Source organism: Thermobia domestica, chromosome 12, assembly GCF_964235325.1.
Source record: "Thermobia domestica chromosome 12, izTheDome1.hap1.1, whole genome shotgun sequence".
Lineage (NCBI taxonomy): Eukaryota > Metazoa > Arthropoda > Insecta > Zygentoma > Lepismatidae > Thermobia > Thermobia domestica.
In genome coordinates this window covers 96,543,264-96,564,652 of record NC_137465.1, presented here as the reverse complement: position 1 = coordinate 96,564,652, position 21,389 = coordinate 96,543,264, and the positions used below count along the sequence as shown (strand labels likewise).

At 34.8% G+C, this 21,389-nt stretch overlaps 1 protein-coding gene across 1 annotated transcript in view; it reads left to right on the top strand.

Moving 5' to 3' along the window:
* The first annotated feature begins 438 nt into the window (after nt 1–438).
* LOC145666044 (lachesin-like) overlaps nt 439–21,389 on the top strand; it is a 589,881-nt gene continuing 568,930 nt past the window's right edge. The window contains exons 1-2 of the mRNA XM_081733143.1: nt 439–478; nt 1,193–1,290. Of these exons, the coding sequence (XP_081589269.1) occupies nt 439–478; nt 1,193–1,290 (138 nt within the window). The remainder of the gene's footprint in view (nt 479–1,192; nt 1,291–21,389) is intronic.

The following is a 21,389-nucleotide window of genomic DNA, read 5'->3' as shown; positions in this document are numbered from 1 at the left end:
GTAGTGGATCAGCTATGGAATATCTTTCTCTTATCTGAATACCAATAGTTCAGATTCGATCGCTGGCCGTACGAGTTGCAGAGCACAACATTGAATCCGTGGTTTTCCTCGTTGTTCTCATGCTTCCTGATACTTTCTCAATCGACCAATCACCATTCACTTGCAGATACCATTCATTCCCCTTTTTAACTTACATGAATAGAGCACATCCATGAGGTATATGGAGTAAAAGAAACGTATGTGGCATACATAAAAACGTAGGTTACACGCGTAAATCCTGTAATTTTGGAACTTAACGTACAACTATATATAACATCCTGCAGCAAACGTGTAACTGAAAAAGTATGTTTTATATTATTTTCCGTATAAGTGTTCCATCTATACGTATTTTCCGTATAAAAGAAAACTTTGTATGGACGATAAAGATCTCGTGTATAGATGGACATAAAGCTGACGTATGTAATACATGTACATGCATGTAATATATGGAAGACTGTTAGATGCCAAGCATCATGCAACGACACAATAACATAGCATAGGATAATATATGCTCCATACTAATTTTCGTAGTAACATTATGGATTCCGTATATTTGTACAATATACTGCTGTCTGGATAAGGAATTTTTCTCAGAGTATCAAATTAAGAAAAAGATTTCAAACAGTGATTATAAATCTATAGAATATATATTATGAAAATAAATATTTTTATAGTGTTTCTGTGTGTTTATAATCGATTCTTTGGTAATAATGTTTTGTTTTTGTTGCCAATATTCACAAGTTAGTATTATCTTCAATTACAATATATTTAATTTTAATGTTTTTATTGAAAATGTGGTTATACAAATATACTAAATAGTTGTTTACTTTTCATTAGCACATTGAGGAAAAAATAGTAAAAAAAAAGTTATGTAGCAAAAAAGTAAAATTTTGCTTTACTCTTTACGGTAATATAACAGACATTCGAAAAATATCTCTTAGGTATATACTATTACAATGTCCTAGATATTTGATTATTATATGGTGTTCAATTTGTGATAAAATAGGGAATTTTTATTCCTACTTCTTTGAAATTCTTTAATGAATATGGTACATGAAAAATGTGCTAATTGTTTGACATAAACCGTTATATGAAAAGGTGTCTATTATGCAACTTTTCAATTATAAATTAACATAGATTTAATTTATTTCAGATGTGCCAAAATTTGCTGAACCTATTAGTAATGTGACAGTAACAGTAGGAAGAGAAGCAACGTTAACTTGTGTGGTAGAAGATCTTGGAGGATATAAAGTAAGTAAAGATATTTTAAAAAGAAAAGCACGTGTCAAAATCTAAGCTTAACATTAGTCCAAGTGAATAGTTAGATACAATATCTACGGTGTTAGATTTAGTTTAATGACCAAACCTTCTGTAATGTTCACTCAACTATTAGAACAAAATCTCAAGATGCATTCCTGACACTTGGAAAGAAGATGGATGGATGGATGAATTAGACTAATCATCCCTTGCAGCATCAATGCTATATGAGACGCGAACCTACAGCTTAACGTTCGATATGAAACACATGAACTTCTGCTGTTAATCGAATCTGTTTCTTCCATAACGGGTATCCCATCACTACGTAGACACGAAGGAACTCACTTGGAGACCAAGTCATAGATTCAAGCAGATTTATACCCAGAAAGAATTACATAGAAGAAAACTGTTCTTACCTCCTTTTGGATGTAGGAAGGCCGGACGAAATAAATTGATTGAGTTGTATTTACGTTCTTTTGTCAATATTGAGTTAATATAGGACGATACCTACAATATAAAGTAAAATCTTATTCATGGGAACGATTCCCATTGGAAATCAAACGCAGGATTTCGTGCAAGAAAGGAACGCGCAATACAGTTGGGGCATTTATTCCATTGTAACATTTGGAGCCAAATAAAGTATATGTACACTCATGTCCAAAATTATTGTCGCATGTCTATAAATATGTTGTTGTAGGAATATAAATTGATAACGAATTCGCCCGGCATTTTTTGTAATGTTAGTATGTGTATGTATGTGGAAAATTTCATGTCAAAAAAGCAGTAAATAAGAACAATAAAACGAAAAAAATCTTTAGCATTTAACAACATTTTGTTTTACTCATTCAACTTTTCGTGTTTATAATTCTTTTTCTATGAAATTTACCAACATAGTATCAGTATTAAAAGTACCCTGCAAAATCATTATCAAATTAAATTCTTATAAGAAGACAGTTATAGATATGCGACATTTGTTTTGGACATGCGTGTACATTTATTCCAATTTCGAAAAATACGTAAATTTCTTCCAATGCTCGTAATATAAGTTGTGTGGATATGAGCAGCATTACGTGTTTCCCCGTTTTGGTGATGGAGGTGATAGTCATTATAATTTAGATTCTACGAGAAAACAAATATCTTTGTATAATTTCTTAATGATATAATTCCTGAAATATCTATCTCAGCATAGGTGTTCAGCTTGAAATTCTACATTACTATGTAACTAATACTTTAGATTATTTATCGTTAACAAAGGAAATTATCATCATAGATACTTTATTTGACACATAAGTAACAAATATGAAATAGAAAAGGCCAAAATGTACGGGATTTAACAGAGTTTAATATTAGGTACACCATAGAGATGTTTAGGAAAATATTATTGATTGACAAATTAACAGAACTTTGGTTTTCTTTTTTGGTACTGATACTTTATAGGACGGCTCTGTAAGTAAGTGGTATCCGAACTGTTATTTGGACATTTTTCTAAGGCTCCGTGCCTCCACTGGGAACAATGTGCAAAGATGATACTTTCTTTAAAAGGCTTAGCCCGTACTTATTGCTGTAATATCTGTGAAATGCACAGTCATATTTGCTTATGAGAGAAAAAATGAATAATTGTTAATTTTATAATTTAACAAGATCTAAGCAATATCTGTCACCACTATAAAAAAAGACAGAAAACAATTCTTACTGTTCCTGCTGTAAGAATAAATACTCTATGATTATTTTTTAAAAATGAACAATTTATGCGTATTTGTCTTCTTCGCACTCTTTGCTTTTTAAGGTATGAATTTTCAATCAGAAATATCACGTCCAAACTTTGATCGTAGCTGACTTTATTGGCAGTTGTTGAACCTTGGGTCAAGTTGAAATACTATTTGGAGTGTTGTAGTTGCTTTTGGTATTCGCTTCATTTTGTTCTAGTCCAGATGAAGCCTTATTTGATAATGCTTTATCGCAGTTTGAAGACAGATTATTTCTATAGATAATATTTTGTAGATATTGAAATATATTGCCCAAAAAGTGTTAGATTATTCGTTGAACTTTACAGTTATAAAAGCGAAACCATAATGCAAATACACATTTTAGTAAAGATGACTGCTAAATTTAAATTGTAGAAGTCTCTCCTTTTTCTCCCACAGAGTAGTTGCTTTTGTAAGAAACAATTACTAACGGCCATCAATACTTTTGAGAAAATTGTGGAAGAGAAGAATAATTTTTTTATATGACCGAAAACATTTTTACTGACAATATTGAAACCAAATAATAGAGAACAACATATTTTACAAGTAGTATTTGTGTCACTGTTGGAAATATTGCGTTATTAACTGTTAGAAGCATTTGTCACTGTTAAGAAGCATATGTACTTCGTCGTTAGGAAACATAAATAACGATTGACATATTTTCCTGTTTAAAAAGGTAGTTTCTCTTATAATTATTCACTATATAAATAAACAAACTATACTTTCCAGCAGAATAAAAACTATGAATTACACAGCCACACAAGAAAATAAAAGTTATGTGCACCAAACCCTAGGGTTTGGACTCGATGTATTTTGTTACGCAGAATTCAAATTTCGAAACTTCAGGAAGATCGACCATGTCAATTTTCTTTTATGCGTGAAAAACGTGTGTTCTCCTTATCCAAAATTGCTCAAATTTTTCGTCCATAAAAAATTGACACAGTCAATAGTCCTGGGGTCTCGAAATTTGAATTCTGTGTAAAAAGAAAAAAAAAGTTGAATCCGTACCCTGGGGTTCGCTGCACAAAACTCTTGTTGCTTTGTATGGCGGCTGAGTTACATATGCTCTTTCTATTAAAATCTTTCAATTCTTTAACCCATAAAAAGGAATTGATATAATCAATCGTCCTGGGTTTTAAAATTTGTATTCTGTGAAACAAATTACGTAAAATAATACCTTGATGTCTGCTGCACACAACTTTTGTTTTTTGTATAGCAATGTTGCGTGTATTCTCCCTATTAAAAATCGCTCAAGGTTTCGCCCATAACAAAAAATTGACGTAGTTGATCTCCTGATGTTTCGAAATTTGGATTCTGTGAAACAGACCCTGTGATTCACTGAATTGAACTTCTTTTGTGGCTGTGTTACTATGACAACAACCAACATGCTGTAATTCTTAGTCTCATAAAATTAATTCTTCTCGATTCTCTCGAAAACTACCAATGAAAGTTTAAACTCAAGCATGTTGTTTTGTTCAGTTCAATGTCTTCGATCTTTTGATATATGTCTTATCTTTGGATAATATTGTATTAAACAACAAGCAGCAGAAGTTCACATGTGCATCACGTGAAGAAATTTGCTTGTGTGTTGTGATATTTTCTTAACTATTATTTAAACTGATAGTAGATTTGTAATACTTCCAGTTTCAGTAACGAGAGACTAGAGTGGTGATAGAATATACGTATTCTTAGAACGCTTAATTGACCATAGAAAGCCACTTCTCTCTATATGTTACCATCTTCATTCTATAACAGTCAATGCTAAAACCGGAAAAGATTGATTTCTAACATTCCCTATTCCAATAAGGATTAAAAGAGAATATGGTACCTATTTTTGAACACTAAAACAATTTAATAAAATCGCTTCTCGCTATCTAATAACGTTTTTGCTCTATGTAAATCGATATTGAAAAAGGAAGTCGTAGTAAATGTCTTCCACTTCCGATTTTAGTAGAGACTTAAAGGGGGAAATGAAATATATTGTTGACACTTAATTGATTGCATAATGTCACTCGTCTATCTACTACCGTTTCTAGTCTATAACGACCATATTAAACTCGGAAGTGGTTGATTTTCTCCTACTTCTGGTTCCAATAGTGAGATGGAGTAGTGGAGATGGAATATATTTTTGGGACACTTAATCAATTGTAGCAAACCACTTCTTGTTATCCATTACGTTTTCGATATTATAAAGATCGAAGTTAAAATTGGAAGTGATTGATTTCTACCACCTTTGGTATCATTACGGTCTAAGATAGATGGTATATATTTTTAGAGTGCTAAATTCATTCTATAAAGCCGCTTCTCGATATCTCTGTGCGTTTTTGCTCTATGAAGATCAATATTGAAACCAGAAGTGGTGGTAAATTTCTGCCACTTTCGGTTTGAATCGAGATTTAAGGGTGAAAATGAAATGCGCTGTTAAGCTGCTTATTTGATAGCAGAAAGCCATTACTCTCTATTACCACTTCTTTTTTATAGCGACCAACGTTAAATGATTACTTTCTGCTACTCCTGATTTCAATACAGAGATTAAGCTGGAAATGGAATATATACTTTCGACTTCGGTTGATTGCAGAAAATCGCTTCTCGCTATCTGTTATCATTTTCACTCCATAACAATCAACGTTAAATCGCTCTACCACTGAGCCACCGTGTCCACCTGCCACACACTTGTTAGAAAGCTCACTGTCAGTGACTACAAATCGAGCAAAAATGCAATTTATTTGTTCCAGATGGAATACTAGACAAGAATACTTCCGAATTAGAAGGTCTCAATCTCCTTATCCATTGGTATTGGTTATTTTTCCTTTGTATGGCTTGGTGTTGTCAAAGGCATTAGCTTTAGATTGGAGAAACTCACCTGGTGGTTCAACAACAGAATATAGGGGGTTCAACAACACGAAGAAGGCGTCCATTCTAAAAAAATCTTACTATCTATTGTTGACTTTGCTTATGTAAATCAGCAATGATACTATATATATATTTCCCTCTTGAATAGATGAAAAGAAAGCAGATAAAATATATATTTACTATACTGAATCTGAATCAGAATATCATTTATGGGTATTTATTATTGATTTGCTGATCCTGTCTACGGACGGACAGACGGACAGGCGGACATAGCCGTTCTATACTACATACTATTCTTTCGTTTATCTTCTTAAATTATAACGATGTGAACGCTCCTGAAATTAGAAGGTAAAATTTTAAATATGCGTTCAGTCCTTACCTCTAGTCTAATGGCAAGTGCTTACGTCTTGGGGGCACAGGGTCCATTGTTTGATTCCTCATATTAGATACTAGAAATTTGAATGCATTGCGGTGGTTCAGTTTGCACTTAAACTTGCAAGTCTACGTTTTATATAGCATCAGTACTGAAATGGACGTTACACTCTAATTCAAATTATTAAATGAGGATGGTAATTCAGGTGACACAAGTGAGCTTGCCGTTGCTTTGAATTTTCAGAATTAGTGTTACCCTCCCTATCCTCAAAATCGAGATCTGACAGCTTCTTAAATAACTGAATCGTCTTCCCTTGACGACCAACAACCTGCTCACCCCCTCTCTCCAGTTGTAAGTGCACATCAACGAAAGAAAGAAACAACAAACAACAGATCTCCCTCTTCCCCCGAGATGTCAGCGAAATCCTGCACAGCATAGGCAGAGAGCATTCCAAGTCACTACCTCAGACGAGGTATAGACCACCAAGAAATGTCAACATTTGACAGGCAGGCAGGACAATACATACTATGTGAGTAAAGACATATTTAAAATTACATTTCAGAATGTCAGAGCACTGCATGCTAGACTTTCAGGCTTTTATAGAAATGTTTTATCCAATAATTATAGTGCAATACCCTTGAGAGTTGGTTGAATCCTAGTATTAAAGAAGATAAAGTGCTGGATTATAGCTACCACATTAACAAACATGGTCGTGACACATCAGTGGGTAAAAAAAGGTGGTGTTGTCGGTGTATTGTAATACGCAGTGTCCTTGCCAAAACTATAATTAGTGATATTATATCACTTTTTTGTGTATATCATTTTCCCCGTTCCGCTCATCGAAATTTATGACGTATGAGTGTTTCTTTGATACTTTCTGTACAGTCTATCCAGTAGAATCACGAATATTCCTTATATTTGATTTTAATTTACCAGTAATTACAAATTCTAGCTATGATTTAAGTAAAAGTGCACAGAAATGTCACGTGCAATTATAATCTTACAGGCATAACCAATGGTTGTTAATGCCAATAACAGAACATTATGCCACAATATTAAGGACTTGTAAGTACATAGAGAAACCCAAGCTTTAGTACCAACTGATGGGCACCATCTCCAACTTTTAATTGAAATATTATATAATGAAAGTAACAAAGTGGGAAAAGTATTTATGTTCGAAATTTTCGCAATGCCAACTTTAAAATGATATATGATTAAATGTCTAACATAAGCTGAATCAATGCTATGCAAATTCGGTATTTGACTTACGTTACAAATGTTTATAGGAGATACTCATAACACTGTACCTTACAAAAGGATCTACGCCAGTTTAAGCTTTCTGTACTGGTTCACGAAAGTATTAATTAAAACACTAAAGAGTAAAACATTTCATCACAAAAACTGAAAACGCGGTAGAGGAAATGCTCATTATCATTGAAAACAATTTGAGAATTCGCGTAGATAATCAACGAAAAGTTAATTGATGCGGCCTACAATAACAACATTAAAGAAACTGAAATTGACAGCAATCTTAATACAAGGAATTTCTTGTCTTTTATACCTATAAAGATAAAAAAAACACAAACCACTCCCACATATAAGAATGAAATGTTAACCAGCATTCAGGAAATTGCCAATGCATAAACCCAACATTTTCATTCTATATATAAATCCCACCCTGTCACACATGGCAGTGGCATTAATAAAGGACACGAAATGAATGAAGTTCACTCATATGCACTATATGACATTTCTCTCTCAGAAGTAGAGTAGAGAAAGCTATAAAAATGCTCAAACCCAAGAAGCTTGTGGTCCTAATGGAATCCTACCACATATAGTATAATTAAGGGATGCATGTATCTTCTTGCTGCCCCTCTAGCACTTGAACTTGTCCATGGCAGAAGGGGAATTCCCGACAAAGTGGAAAACTACCATTGTTTGTCCTACTCCTAAGTGTAATGGAACTGACAAAAGCGAAAATTACAGGCCAATAGTCATACTAAACGGATCACAAAAACTTTTGAAAGTATTCTTTATCAACGACTATTGTTGTACGTACTGCCCATAACACTGTGCAACAGTGACTTGTTTACAGAAATGTTAATGGTCATCTTTTATTGTCTTTTTTGCGCTGAACACGAACCTGACAATACAAATATGCTCCTGGCTAAGATTTACTTGTAATTACACAATTTACATGTTACATATAACGCTATAATAATGAAATCGTAAAAGTCACAAAACATTGAAATGATTACGGAAATAAAAATAGCTATTCGTTATAATTTCTTGGACGCTGAATAATAAAATGATAATGATAACATACTCCTAGCTCAGATTTAGTGGTAATTACTTAATTTACATTTTGCATATAACGCTATTATAATGAAATTCTAAAGGTAAAGGTCCCAAAATTTGAAATTATTACGCAAATGCAAATATCCGTCCCTTTTAATTTTTTGGATGCTGAACACGAAAAACACAATAAATATGTGTTCTGAATTCAGATTTAGTACTAATTACACAATTTACATTTTGTATATAACGCTATGATAATGAAACTGTACAGATAAAAGTAACAAACATTAACATAATTACGGAAATAAAAATAGCTGTCTCTTATAAATGTTTGGACACTGAATATAAATATCAAAAATATAACGTCCTCCTGGCACACTATCGGTTTAATAGCACTCTTAACATTTTGCATAATTATAGCACTACAGACAAGAACTGTATTGGTAAAAGTTACCTAAAGTATCTGTTTTAAACACGCCGTCTCTTGGCTTGTTTCTTGTGAGGAGCATCTGGAACATCTCTTGGAATCATCAAGCAGAAATCTGTTAACGTTGAAACTGACCACTTTTCTTTTTAATGTTGTTTCATTGCAGAAATGCCCTAGTGAAATCGCTTTCCCTGCTCGTCACTGAAAAATCCACAATTCACTGGAAAGACATCAAGGTGGGAATGGAGGAAGTGCATTTTGAGTGACATATTGCATCGAAGTTTCCGGTAGGCAGATAGCAATCTTCTACTGATTCTTTGTAATTTTCAACTCGGTGGTTGCCCAAGAATCTGGAAGAAACATTGCGGAAACAATGCCACGCATGGAGCATCAGCACTGAGAATAGATTCAAACATCTCGTCTTGCAATAGCTTGCGTATTTTCGGACCAATAAAGACTCCCTACTTAATCTTTTCTGTACTTAGACGCGGAAACTTTAGGCACAAGTATGCCAATGCACGTTCATTCCTGTTCATGACCTTCACAAATCCCTTCATGAGTCCAAGTTTGATGTGCAATGGTGGTAGTACAATGCTTTGTGGGTTCACGAGAGGTACATTTGAAATGTTTGTTTCGCCTAGCAACAAAACTCTTCGTCGCGGCCATTCCTTTTGAGTTTAATGGACATTCTTTCACGACTATCCCACTCACATATGTAACAACTGTACTTTAATAGCCACCCTGTATAGCCAGCCTGTAGAACAAGCAAAATTGTGATCACCTTAAAATTACCACAAACTAACCACTTGTGTTCACGATATTTTATAAGATCCAGAATGCGTTCCAACATGGGATATATTTCTTTACCTAGGAGTGCATAAGCAACAGGGATTGATGCTGATATCTCCTTACTGTTGTACAGGAGCGCAGCTTTAAGACTTGTTTCGAAGGCGCCTATAAACAGTCTCCACTCTTCTACTTTGCATGAAATCTTCAGTTTCTGCATCAAACCTGGAACGTCATTCCAAATACTAACTCATTGGTGCAGCACAAATATTTTACAAAATCTTTTTAACAATCGCGTAAAGTTGATACTCTAACTGTATCCTCCAGAAGGTCCAACTGCAGCAACCTAGATGCTAATTGCACAGCTTTATTCTTTGACGGTTCCAAATCTCTATTCAGGTCATAACGCTCCGCTTGTGTGAGTCGGTCTGGTTCAGAATAGTTGGTTTTCGGCTCAAATGAAGGATCAGTGTCACTGGTATATAGAGCAGATTCACCTTCACGTCGTCAGAATGGTAGCCGGGAATCGGGAACAGACAATCCTTCTTATTGAGCCACCGTACGAATGACAGATGATATCACTGAATATTTGATCTTCCTGTCCCTCTTCGTATTTGTACCTTTCTTCAAGCAGGGTAGCAAGCAAAAATAGCAGTCTGTACTATGGTTTTTTGGTTCACGCCAAATGACGGGCAAAGCAAAGCGCATGGAAACGTTTCTCACATGCATTCAGGCATTGAGAGTAGATAAACAACTCGTACAACAAACGTGGAGAGCCCATGGTTTATCCTGGCCTCCAACACGACACCCGAAGTATAGTGAATATACTCTTTCACTGAAGCAGTCAATGGCCGCTTCCTGGAACCACAAATCACGTCCGCACACTGTCCAACGAATTTTTACAAACGTAGGGCATTGCTGCACTTTCCTTGAATCACTGACGCTTCGCAATGAAAACAATATGTACAACAGCGATAATGTCATCACTCACTACTTTCAAACTGCTGGTTCACCAGTAACACGAACAATCTGCCAAACTACTGCTTGAAGCACGCCACGAATACGATTAGAGATGTTCACTGGAGCTAGCTGCATCTTGCAATCATTGCCTCACGTGACTCATGAGACGCTCGCACTAGCTGTTGATACCGTACAACGTTGACAAGTCAAATATGCAGCAAATATTTGTCAAGAACGATACTTTGTACCGTGTAAAACATAATTTCGAATCATGTACTTATAATGTCCCATAGCGTTATATGCAAAATATAAAACGCTAAATTACTCAGAAACCTAAACCAGGAAAGAATTTTAAGTGCAATTTTCGCGTTCTGTGGACAAAAATCAACAAAGAACGGCTACTTTCGTTTCTGTAAAAAATAAAAAGTGAAAAAGAAAATGTTGAACAGTGTAATCTTCCCATACCAGCGTGGCGTTTTTAATTTACAGGTCCACAGTTAAAAAAACTAACCCTTCTTACTGATTTTATAGCTACGTATTTTAAGGACAAAAGGCAAATTAATGTTATCTTCTAGAGTCCTGGCACTAAGCTGTCCACATTTTTATAAAAGTATCGTTCGAGTTATGACTGGAGATAAAATAATACGAATCTGTCATTTCTTAATAAATTTTATTTGTCACCTCGCAATACAGGGCAGTACACATATGTGTACCTGCGGTTTTAACTAACAGATTGCACTACAAGCTTTATCACTTTGTGTAAATATTTTGTAAAATACATAGGTATACCTATATGTTACATCTTTCAGAAACTGCCTTGCATAATTTGTTTGATGTTACTGAGACAACAAAAAGAGTTTAAAATAATAGATGTATGTTACATTATACAAAATCATTTTTCTTACTTTTTGTGATACTGTTGAAGCAATTATTTTCAATGCACGTATGGTCAAAGATAGGCACGGATTACGGCGTGACGTCAAACATCTCCATACCTTTTCAGATCCACTTTTACCCCTGGCACATATTACATTTTTCGCAAGTCACCCGGGATTTACACCCTTCATATCGACATTTGCTAGCAAATTTGTCATCCAGAAATGAAGGCAAATGTTCAATATTGTCGTAACGTACTTTTGGTACTGACTGGCTGATTATTCTCTTTATCGTCGTTGCTCGGTGTGATTCTTCTCTCGCTTTTTCCGGCATTTCAGGTGAACTATCGTCGACGTTTCTGCGAGTTTTCTTTGCTTCTCCAGCAAACTGAATGAAAGCATTTGCCAAATCCATGCGATAGAGAAGTCTTAACTGGTTCTTCTTTGGAAGACCTTCTTCATTACACCTTATGCTATACATTAGTCAGCAGTTCACTAGAACTAAATCAACAAAATGGTTGAAGACACATACTGGCCATTTCCTAGTGGGTATTGCGTTTCTGTAAAATGCCAAGAACCTATCAATTAAATCAATACCACCCATTTTTTGTTGTACATTCCAGCAATTCCAGGCTGCGGAACATTGACTTTCTTCTTTTCCTCTTTACTCCATTTTCTACAAACGCCCGCTGGCTTACTGTCAACACAGGAGGAAGGGGGCGCGGTGGGTCAGTGGTAGAGCGTTCACCTTTGGTGCTTGGGTTCACTGAGTTTATCCCAGCTCGCGCTGTGTGGATTTTGTGGTGGGCAAACGCCATGCTCGTAGGTTTTCTCAGGATCCTCCCGTTTTCTCCCACTTTCTTTCCACCATTTCATTCATTTCTCATCATCACCGTTTCCTTTCGTCTAACCGGCATAACCATGGAACATAAAACTCAAAAGATTTTTTTTAAAACACAGGAGGACAGAAGTGTACAGCAAATAATTTTATCATCACTAATGATATCTGCGTAGAAAAAATATTTAGTGTTATCTTGTCTAAAAAATCATGTTTTTATAAAATAAAAACACCACGGGGATCAATTTAGAAAATATTTCGCAAAGTGCTCCTCTCAAAATTAACAAGCTTAAGTGAAGGAATTACGAACATAAGTACTGGTTTTGTTTTTCCTTGGTTATCCCACGATTACAAGGAATGCTTCAATCCGAAATTTTGCGGAGCCCCCACTTGAACTCTACCTTCTATTCGCAGCTAACAATCTGGAAACTTTTGTTACATATGTACTCCCATGCGCAAAAAATTGCGCGTATACTGTAACTCAAGATTTTTCGCATTTATTCCATTTTCCTTACGTTTATGGGTAAAATTCAGTTATTAGTATGTGGAGATAATAGAAAGCAATCCATCTAAGGAGATATTTCCAAAAAATATAATAAAATAATAAAAATATAAGCAAAAAACAAAATTATGCTCGGTTTTGTGTATACTGGCAACGATGATTTCTAGGGATTTTTTCAGTAGCAGATCACAATTGCGGAGGGAATTCAGTAGGGGAATCGAGGAATTGGATCAAGGAACTCGATAGTGGACTAAATTGTTGCATTTATTGGTTAAAACCTAGTGTGTAGATTGCCTGCCAAATATAAATTAGCTTCTGTAACTAAGATGTCGTACGGAAATATAGAATTAAACAGAAAAACTCTTATCTTAAGGTTCGAAGCGATACGCACCATGGTTATGAAGATTATTTCTTTAAAAAAAAGAGCCAACACAACGTAGCCTCCGTGGTTAGGTGGATAGAGTGGCTGAGTCGTAGTTATTTTATTATTTTGACACCACATCGAATCCCATCCCATCCTTTTTTTTTTTTTTTTTTTTTTTTTACAAAACATTATAAGAAGTGTATAATTTTGATGTTAATAAGAACCGAAACAATATAATAAGGAAATAATTTATTGGTAGTATCCTTTAATCGACGTATTTATTCAGTATTAGAATACGTGTACTATTGGAAGCAGTTATTGTTTTCAGTTTATAGTCTTGTATGTTACTTCCCGTTCTTGAACAGCAGACAACTCACTTCGGGTTTGTGTGTCAGGAAGAACATACGCGACCTTGAAAATCTGTGCAGTCTTACCCCTTGTTACATCGACCTGATGTTAAATGATCGTTTATATGTGTGTGTGTGTGTGCTTGTTTTTTCGTTTTTAGAGTATTGACTTTCTCTCTCTTTTTTTTGATATCTACAAGTGCAAGAAAGCGTTCGTTGAACGTAACTAAATTATACAGATCTATGTATACGGAACACAAATATTTCCAAATATAGAATGAATATGAACGATAATCATACCATATTTCTACATTATATAGTAGCGTGAAAAACTAATATTAAAATGATATAACAAACAGGCGTAAGCTTTTTTTCTAGCATGGCAACACATTAAACGTAACTCATTAAATTTTGGGAATTACAAATTATCACCTTACGTGTCGTTGTATTCCTATTCTTTTTCACGTTCAAGCGACCATAGAAGAAATTGGAGTAATAGTGATAAAAATCGAATTCGAGATTTCAATGAATTCAAGTTTCACGCCTCCACATATCGAAAAAGTGATTTTGATGTCTGTCCATCTGTTCGTTTGTTGGTTCATCACGCTTTTACATGCATTCAAATAGAGGCCATACTGTTCGACGTATCTGGACCTAAGTCTAGACATGAAGATTTTATAACACTTTATCGTTTCGAATTCTATATTCTCCGACACCTAAAAATAAGGGTAGTTTACTGAAGGATGAAAATTTAAAATAATTACATTGTTTCAAAAATAGCTGTAAAGATTTTGCTTATTTTTTTTACAAATATAGTTTGAATCATTACTCTGAAAAAAATACATAAGGTGTAATTTACTGTATGGGATGCGTTTTTTCGAGCAATTTTCTCAATCACATTTCGTAAATAATTGTGTCATTAATAACCTAACAATATGACACAACTCGTTCGTCCTGTAAACATTCAGAAGAGGTAGTTTACTCTTCTCCGACGATTTTCCCATTAACGCCTGACGCAATTTTGTTCATATTTCATAAATGAATGTCACATAAATAACCTAACGATATGGTATAATTCCATTATCCTAAAAAGCTAGAAGTGGTATATTACTTTTCGGGGCAATTTTTACCCTACGATTTTGTTGAGAATGACACTGGCAATTTTGTTCGTATTTCATAAATAGCCTAACTCGTTTGTCCTGAAAAGATACACAAGGGATATTTTATTCTTGGGGATGACTTTTTTGACGATTTCTCAGAAAGTACTCAGACGCTTTTGCTCATAGTTCACATACAATTATTTCTTTAATAATTCTAATATATGGCATAAGTTATTTCTAACAGAAATATGACCAATGGGTACTTTACTTTTGGACATAAGTTGCTTCGAACAAAGTTTTTCAAAAACACATTATTTTATTCGCATTTCCCAAATAAATGTTTCAGTAATAGCTGCAGCCTAACACGAGTCAGTTTAAGAAATTCGAGCGAGAAAATTCAGTGCGTTTCATCCGTACCCATTCTTAAATATATTTTTAAATGTTACACCTAATCACAATTTTCCTAACAAAATCGAAACTTCTATTTAAATGTGCCTTGTTGTTGCCAAATGGTTCAAGTCCATTGGTTCTGGATTTGATTCCCGGTGAGAGTTAGTGTATTTTTATCCAACGTTAAGGTATAGGTAATAAGTAGGTGCAAAGAGAAAAGTGTTGAAACAAGCCTAACCAACCTAATAAATAATACAAAGAAATAATACAATATTACGAAATTATAGAAGAAACGTTGTTAATATTAGATATTTGCGTGTGAGATTGTCCAACCGATGACTGTCAACTCCAAAGGTAAGAAAGTGAAACATCCAATACCAGGTTAATCAGTGGTCTCTAGGTAAAGCTATCCTACTAGGAAGTGATTGAGATACCAAAAAATGTTGTAATCGCTGGGAGACATGTTAGGAGAATATTAATATATATATATATATATATATATATATATATATATATATATATATATATATATATATATATATATATATATATATATATATATATATATATATTTGTATTTTCTACCGGGAATAACTGCATCCGGTCTAGAAAGCTGGGACTAACAACAAAGGAACCCGATGTGCTAAACACACACCACCTACGAACTTCAATACACCAACGAAGGTGCAGACTATTCATGAATTAAAGTCTCTCACCCAATGTATTAAATAATACTCAGAATTTTATAGAGTAGTTTGTTTTATTCGAAATGACATACTTCCTGCAACTGTTTGGGTTGGAATTATTTGAAATCAAATCTTTAAGTTTTACGACCCACGGTTATACCGGCTAGGCTAAAGGACACGGTGATGATGAGAAATGAATGCAATGGTGGAATGAAAAAGTGGGAGAAAACGGGAGAACCCCGAGAAAACCCATGCACATGGTGTTTCTCCACCACAAAATTCACTTGGTGCGAGCTGGGGTCGAACCAAGGATCCCATGCACCAAAGGTGAACGCTTTATCACTGAGCCACCGCGGCCCCTCTGAAATTATTAATACGAGAGAGTGACTACTTTTATGAAAACTTGATATTATTATTATTATTATTATTATTATTAGATCTATTATTATTATTATTATCTTAAATTAAAAACTCTCTGAACCTAGTGCATTGGCACAATTCCACGAATTAAAAAGAATGTGTTTACTTATCATATAAGTGTAGAAGGACTTAATCCCCGCTGCTTTCAATATAAAAAGAAAGTGTCCAACTGTCAAATGATATGCTACATAAAATGCTCTATGCAACATAATGTAGTATAGAGTCATCATTCCAGGTTGTCTAAAGAACACTCTCGTTTTAGCAAGAAAGGAAGAAAATAGAAAATACTGAGTTTTAACCTAGTAGAAAGTTTGCAGATTTAAGGGAAAATGCACAGAGGTGTTGGATATAAAATCTAGTTCGGATTAATGGAGTAAGACACCGTAAATATTTCATTGTTTGAAATATACTGGGAGTGACCAAGCCATTACATATGGAAATATCGAAAGAGATACGTTAATGGTGTTATTTGCAAACTTTTTAGAAATGAAAAAAATAAGGAAATCTCTAAAACTCTGATATCACAGATCCAAATTGACTGACTGTTAAGTAAAACTGCTAAATCTGAGTAAAGCAAAAAAAAAAAAAAAAAAAAAGTATTAATGACCTGTGTTAGTTTCAGACATATCATTCTCATATCAAAACTACGATAGAAGTAAATTATGAATAAAGGTGAATTCACAGTTCTGGAATACCAACAAATGATTTTGCTAGATGTAACTTTTCAGAAAACTTTTTTATAAGGCTTTAGATTTATTATTTTTTTTGTTTGTTTATAAGCTTCCCCATGCCGTAAACGTCACCAACTCCTAGTGGCTCACTTGCCGGTAAATGGCGATCGTCGATATAGCGACGCGTCGAAGGATTGCCGCTAGCGTGCCACTAGTGGCAGGGATTCGTCGAGTCGAAGCAGATATCTAGAATCGGGGGTATTGAAGTTACCACAACGTAAGAACGAGGACTTCATTTTGGTCCGCGCTCGTTCGATTTGTCACGGAGAATCGTAAAGGGACCAACATGAACTATCGCCAGGCATGTGCATGCGGTTATTATTATATATTATTTTTCCCTGACGAATTGTTATTATAAGGACAATATTTGAGCTCCGGGGGGTCAAGAGTAACTCCTGCCTTTACATCATGAAGTGAAAAATCTTGAGGTGGGTGCGTATAATTGTATGAATTTAGTTGGCAACTGTCGCCGATCACTAGCAAGTGAATATGAAAGAACTATGAAAAAAGTAAATAGACGCTTGCCATTTTGTTATAAAATTACATGACGAGTGCATTTGATTTGATTCCGAACAGTTGTCTTCAAATATACAAGGTTAAAGAAGCACTCTGATTAGAAATATTAAAAAGACTTCAACGATTTATCACTCTACAAGCTGTGTCTTCATAATCGCCTCCATGACGAATTCGGAAGAACACGCAATTAGTAACCCTAAGGTTGATGGTTCACGCCCAGCTCAGGGCACTTTCGTTTTATTTTTTTAAAAATGTTTTTAGACTCATCTTGATGCAAAGAAATTACGCATATCGGCGATTTAGCGTATTTTAGGGGAATAATTTTGTGGTTCGTTGGCGTTCCGTCGCTTCTCTGCCGGTGGTGGTATAATTTTCAAAACGGAAGTGGGACCAATTTTTGGCTGCGGGACCGCCAATTTTTGGGGACATGTCACTAGTTGCCTATCGGTGGTCCACCGACGCTTACGGCATGGTATTGTTCCCTCACGAGTGAGGCAGATTGTAATCGACCAAGAGTGTTTTGGAAAAATGGGAAACATCTTCCAACTTCGACTTCTGAATAATCCGTTTAGGATCAAGTCGAATCAAGGCTGCGCCACGGGAAGGTAGAACAAGTGAGGCAATCGTTCCAAGCACTACGCTCGACAGCTTCCGTCTCATTCACGACTTAGACTCTTCAGGAAAAGTAACAAGTTTATTACTTGTAATTTATTCTTTGAGTCAAAGTATTTTGCAATAAACCATCGTTTTGTAAGATATTTTTACGATTGTATACTATTAATTTCGAAAATTGTACTCATAATATAATTTCCCATCATGGATTTGAAAAAATCAAAGTTGGAACAAAGAAAGATCTCCGATCCACATGTCTCTTCATGTTTGATATGGAAGTCTCATCTTCATTATTGACCCTTAATTTATTTTAGTCCTAGGCAACGCGAATCGACGGTATGGCTCTAAGTGAAAACATTTATTTAGATGGTTAAGTAATCAGGAAATTCCTGCTGTTATTTCACGAAACACAACAGATCTTGAAAAAAAAAAACAATTTTGCTTACCAGGGGGAGGGAGTAAATCATCTGCTTACGTTTGCTTAACTAGGAAGAAGGCAAGGGCGCCGATCCTGGGGGGCCGGGCCCGCTCAAAGCTCATGTAGGCCTCCTTTGTATTTATGAATATACAATATTTGGCATTATTTGAGTGTAATTTGTCTTAAAATCTTCATATATATATCTCTTCTGCATTTGAATGCCCCCCCCCCCAATTTACAGAGAAATTGGCGTCCTTGGAAGATCTAGTGAAATGAATAAAAATGTGATAACGTAATACTTGAATAACTCTATCTAATGGAGGAAAGTAAATTAGTATTCAACACTTCTTTCAGTTTTAAGCATTTCAAAGATTCTCGTAATTTAGTAGCGTCCCGGATTTGCATTTTTGAAGTACGGGAACTTTATCTATACCTTAACGTGGGAATCGGTTTCGGACCATGCACTTAAGCCGCTTTGCCATAAGAGGCACAAGAAGTTTTTCTTTAGATTTCCTTAGGAATATTGCGAATGGTATAACTTTTAAAAATATGTTTAAAAAAGAATACACATCGACATAATAAGATGATAATCTGATACCTAGGAAATATATTGAATTGTTTTTAATTTGTTCTCACGCTTCCAAAACAGTACTTGTGCTTTTTTTTATTCCAGTCTCTTAATATAAGCATTTCAGACTATTGTCTGTTCTAGGACGATACAATTCTAGTTCATGTATATGCTAGCTTTGGAAATACAGTAGAGTTTCGCTTATCCGACATAAACAGGCAGGCAGAACGCTGGATAATATGGATGTGTTAAGAAAAGACCTAGTAAAAGTAAAACTTATGATATAATTTTACATATTACGCATCTAATAATAATGTTTTATAACAAATAACTGCACTGCACTGAATCAGGGACGTATCCAGCGTGAGGGCCTGAGAGCTGTCTCTCTCCGAAACTCAAGCACTTTTTAATAAACTTGCCTTTACCCTTTTGAGGTTCTTTTATATCAGTTTACTAGTAGTCAGTGTCCAAACTTTGGGCAATGTGCTGTTGTCTTGTTATAATTCTAAGAACATACCATAATGCCATTATGCCAGGTGCAGTGGCGTATTTAGGGGGGTGGCTTTCGGGCTTAAGCCCCCCACGAAATCTTACTTAGTATAGTAAAGTAAATGAAATGTCTTGCAGAATTTTCACATTTCCAGGCAAAGCCCCCCCCCCCCCGAAAGTTAGCAAAGCCCCTCCCGAAACAAAATCGTAAATACGCCACTGACCAGGTGGAATTAAAGAACAGTCTTAAATAGGATTATCATTTCGTTTCCGTTCTGTTTTTAACTTTAATATATTAGAACGATACACTGCATGTCTTCTTGCTATTTTTGTTATGTGATATACGTAGCAGACAGTTTTCTTTAGTTACATTTCTCTCGAAAATATGTTTCATTTTGTTTGTGCTATAATGCAGTTTCCAAAATAAACCGGTTTATAAATGAAAAGTAGGAAAAAGTTTAAGAGAGGTACAGAACTGTTGCATTATTATTATTATTATTATTATTATTATTATTATTATTATTATTATTATTATTATTATTATTATTATTAATTATTGATATTTAAAAACAAGAGAATTACGTGCTTACGAGGATTCGTGTTGGGCCCCCTCCGAATAGAAAACCTAGATACGTGTCTGCACTGAATGATAGACGTATGAGTCAAGGTGTAGACGGGCGCGCTAGGCGATAGACTCCACAGCATGAAAAATAGATTAAGACCACAACTTGGAAATCTTCTTGCCGATTGGTGCTATTTGCAATGATATATTGGATCATATGGTATGTGGAACAAAGGATGGTCGGATAAGCGAGACCATGGCGTATTGGTGTTTCACGCAACTAAACCTGTAAAATGTTTGTATAAACAATTATCTTTCACTCCCTAGCTAAATTTGTGGGTATGATCACACACCTTGCCACATGAAGTATAGTCTTATAAAGAAAAAAATATATATATTTATTTTAGCTAAAACCTAAAGAAAAGCCAACTCCATTTTTTTTAATAATGGCAAACTAGTCCACTTCATCACGATAAATCACGTTTGGTACTAAGATGTCTTTCTCTGTCCGTATATATCCTTCACACTTCGTTGGAGACAAAATTGTTTTTTCCCCAAGAAAACAGGTTGACAGAAACTATACAACAGCATGAATAGAAAAAAATAGCTATTAACAATAGTTTTCTAATCCTGGATAAATACGTCATTACAGCAAAATATCAGTAAGTTGTCCTTATTATATTGCTTCGGTTCTTATTAACATGAAAATTATAATGTTTTGTAAAAAAGAAAAAAAAAAGAAATGGGATGGGATGGGATGGGATTCGATGTGGTGTCAAAATAATAAAATAACTACGACTCCGCCACTCTACCCACCTAACCACGGATGCTACGTTGTGTTGGCTCTTTTTTTTTTAAAAGAAATAATCTTCATAACCATGGTGCGTATCGCTTCGAACCTTAAGATAAGAGTTTTTCTGTTTAATTCTATATTTTCGTACGACATCTTAGTTACAGAAGCTAATTTATATTTGGCAGGCAATCTACACACTAGGTTTTAACCAATAAATGCAACATTTAAGTCCACTATCGAGTTCCTTGATCCAACTCCTCGATTCCCCTACTGAATTCCCTCCGCAATTGTGATCTGCTACTGAAAAATCCCTAGAAATCATCGTTGCCAGTATACACAAAACCGAGCATAATTTTGTTTTTTGCTTATATTTTTATTATTTTATTATATTTTTTTGGAAATATCTCCTTAGATGGATTGCTTTCTATTATCTCCACATA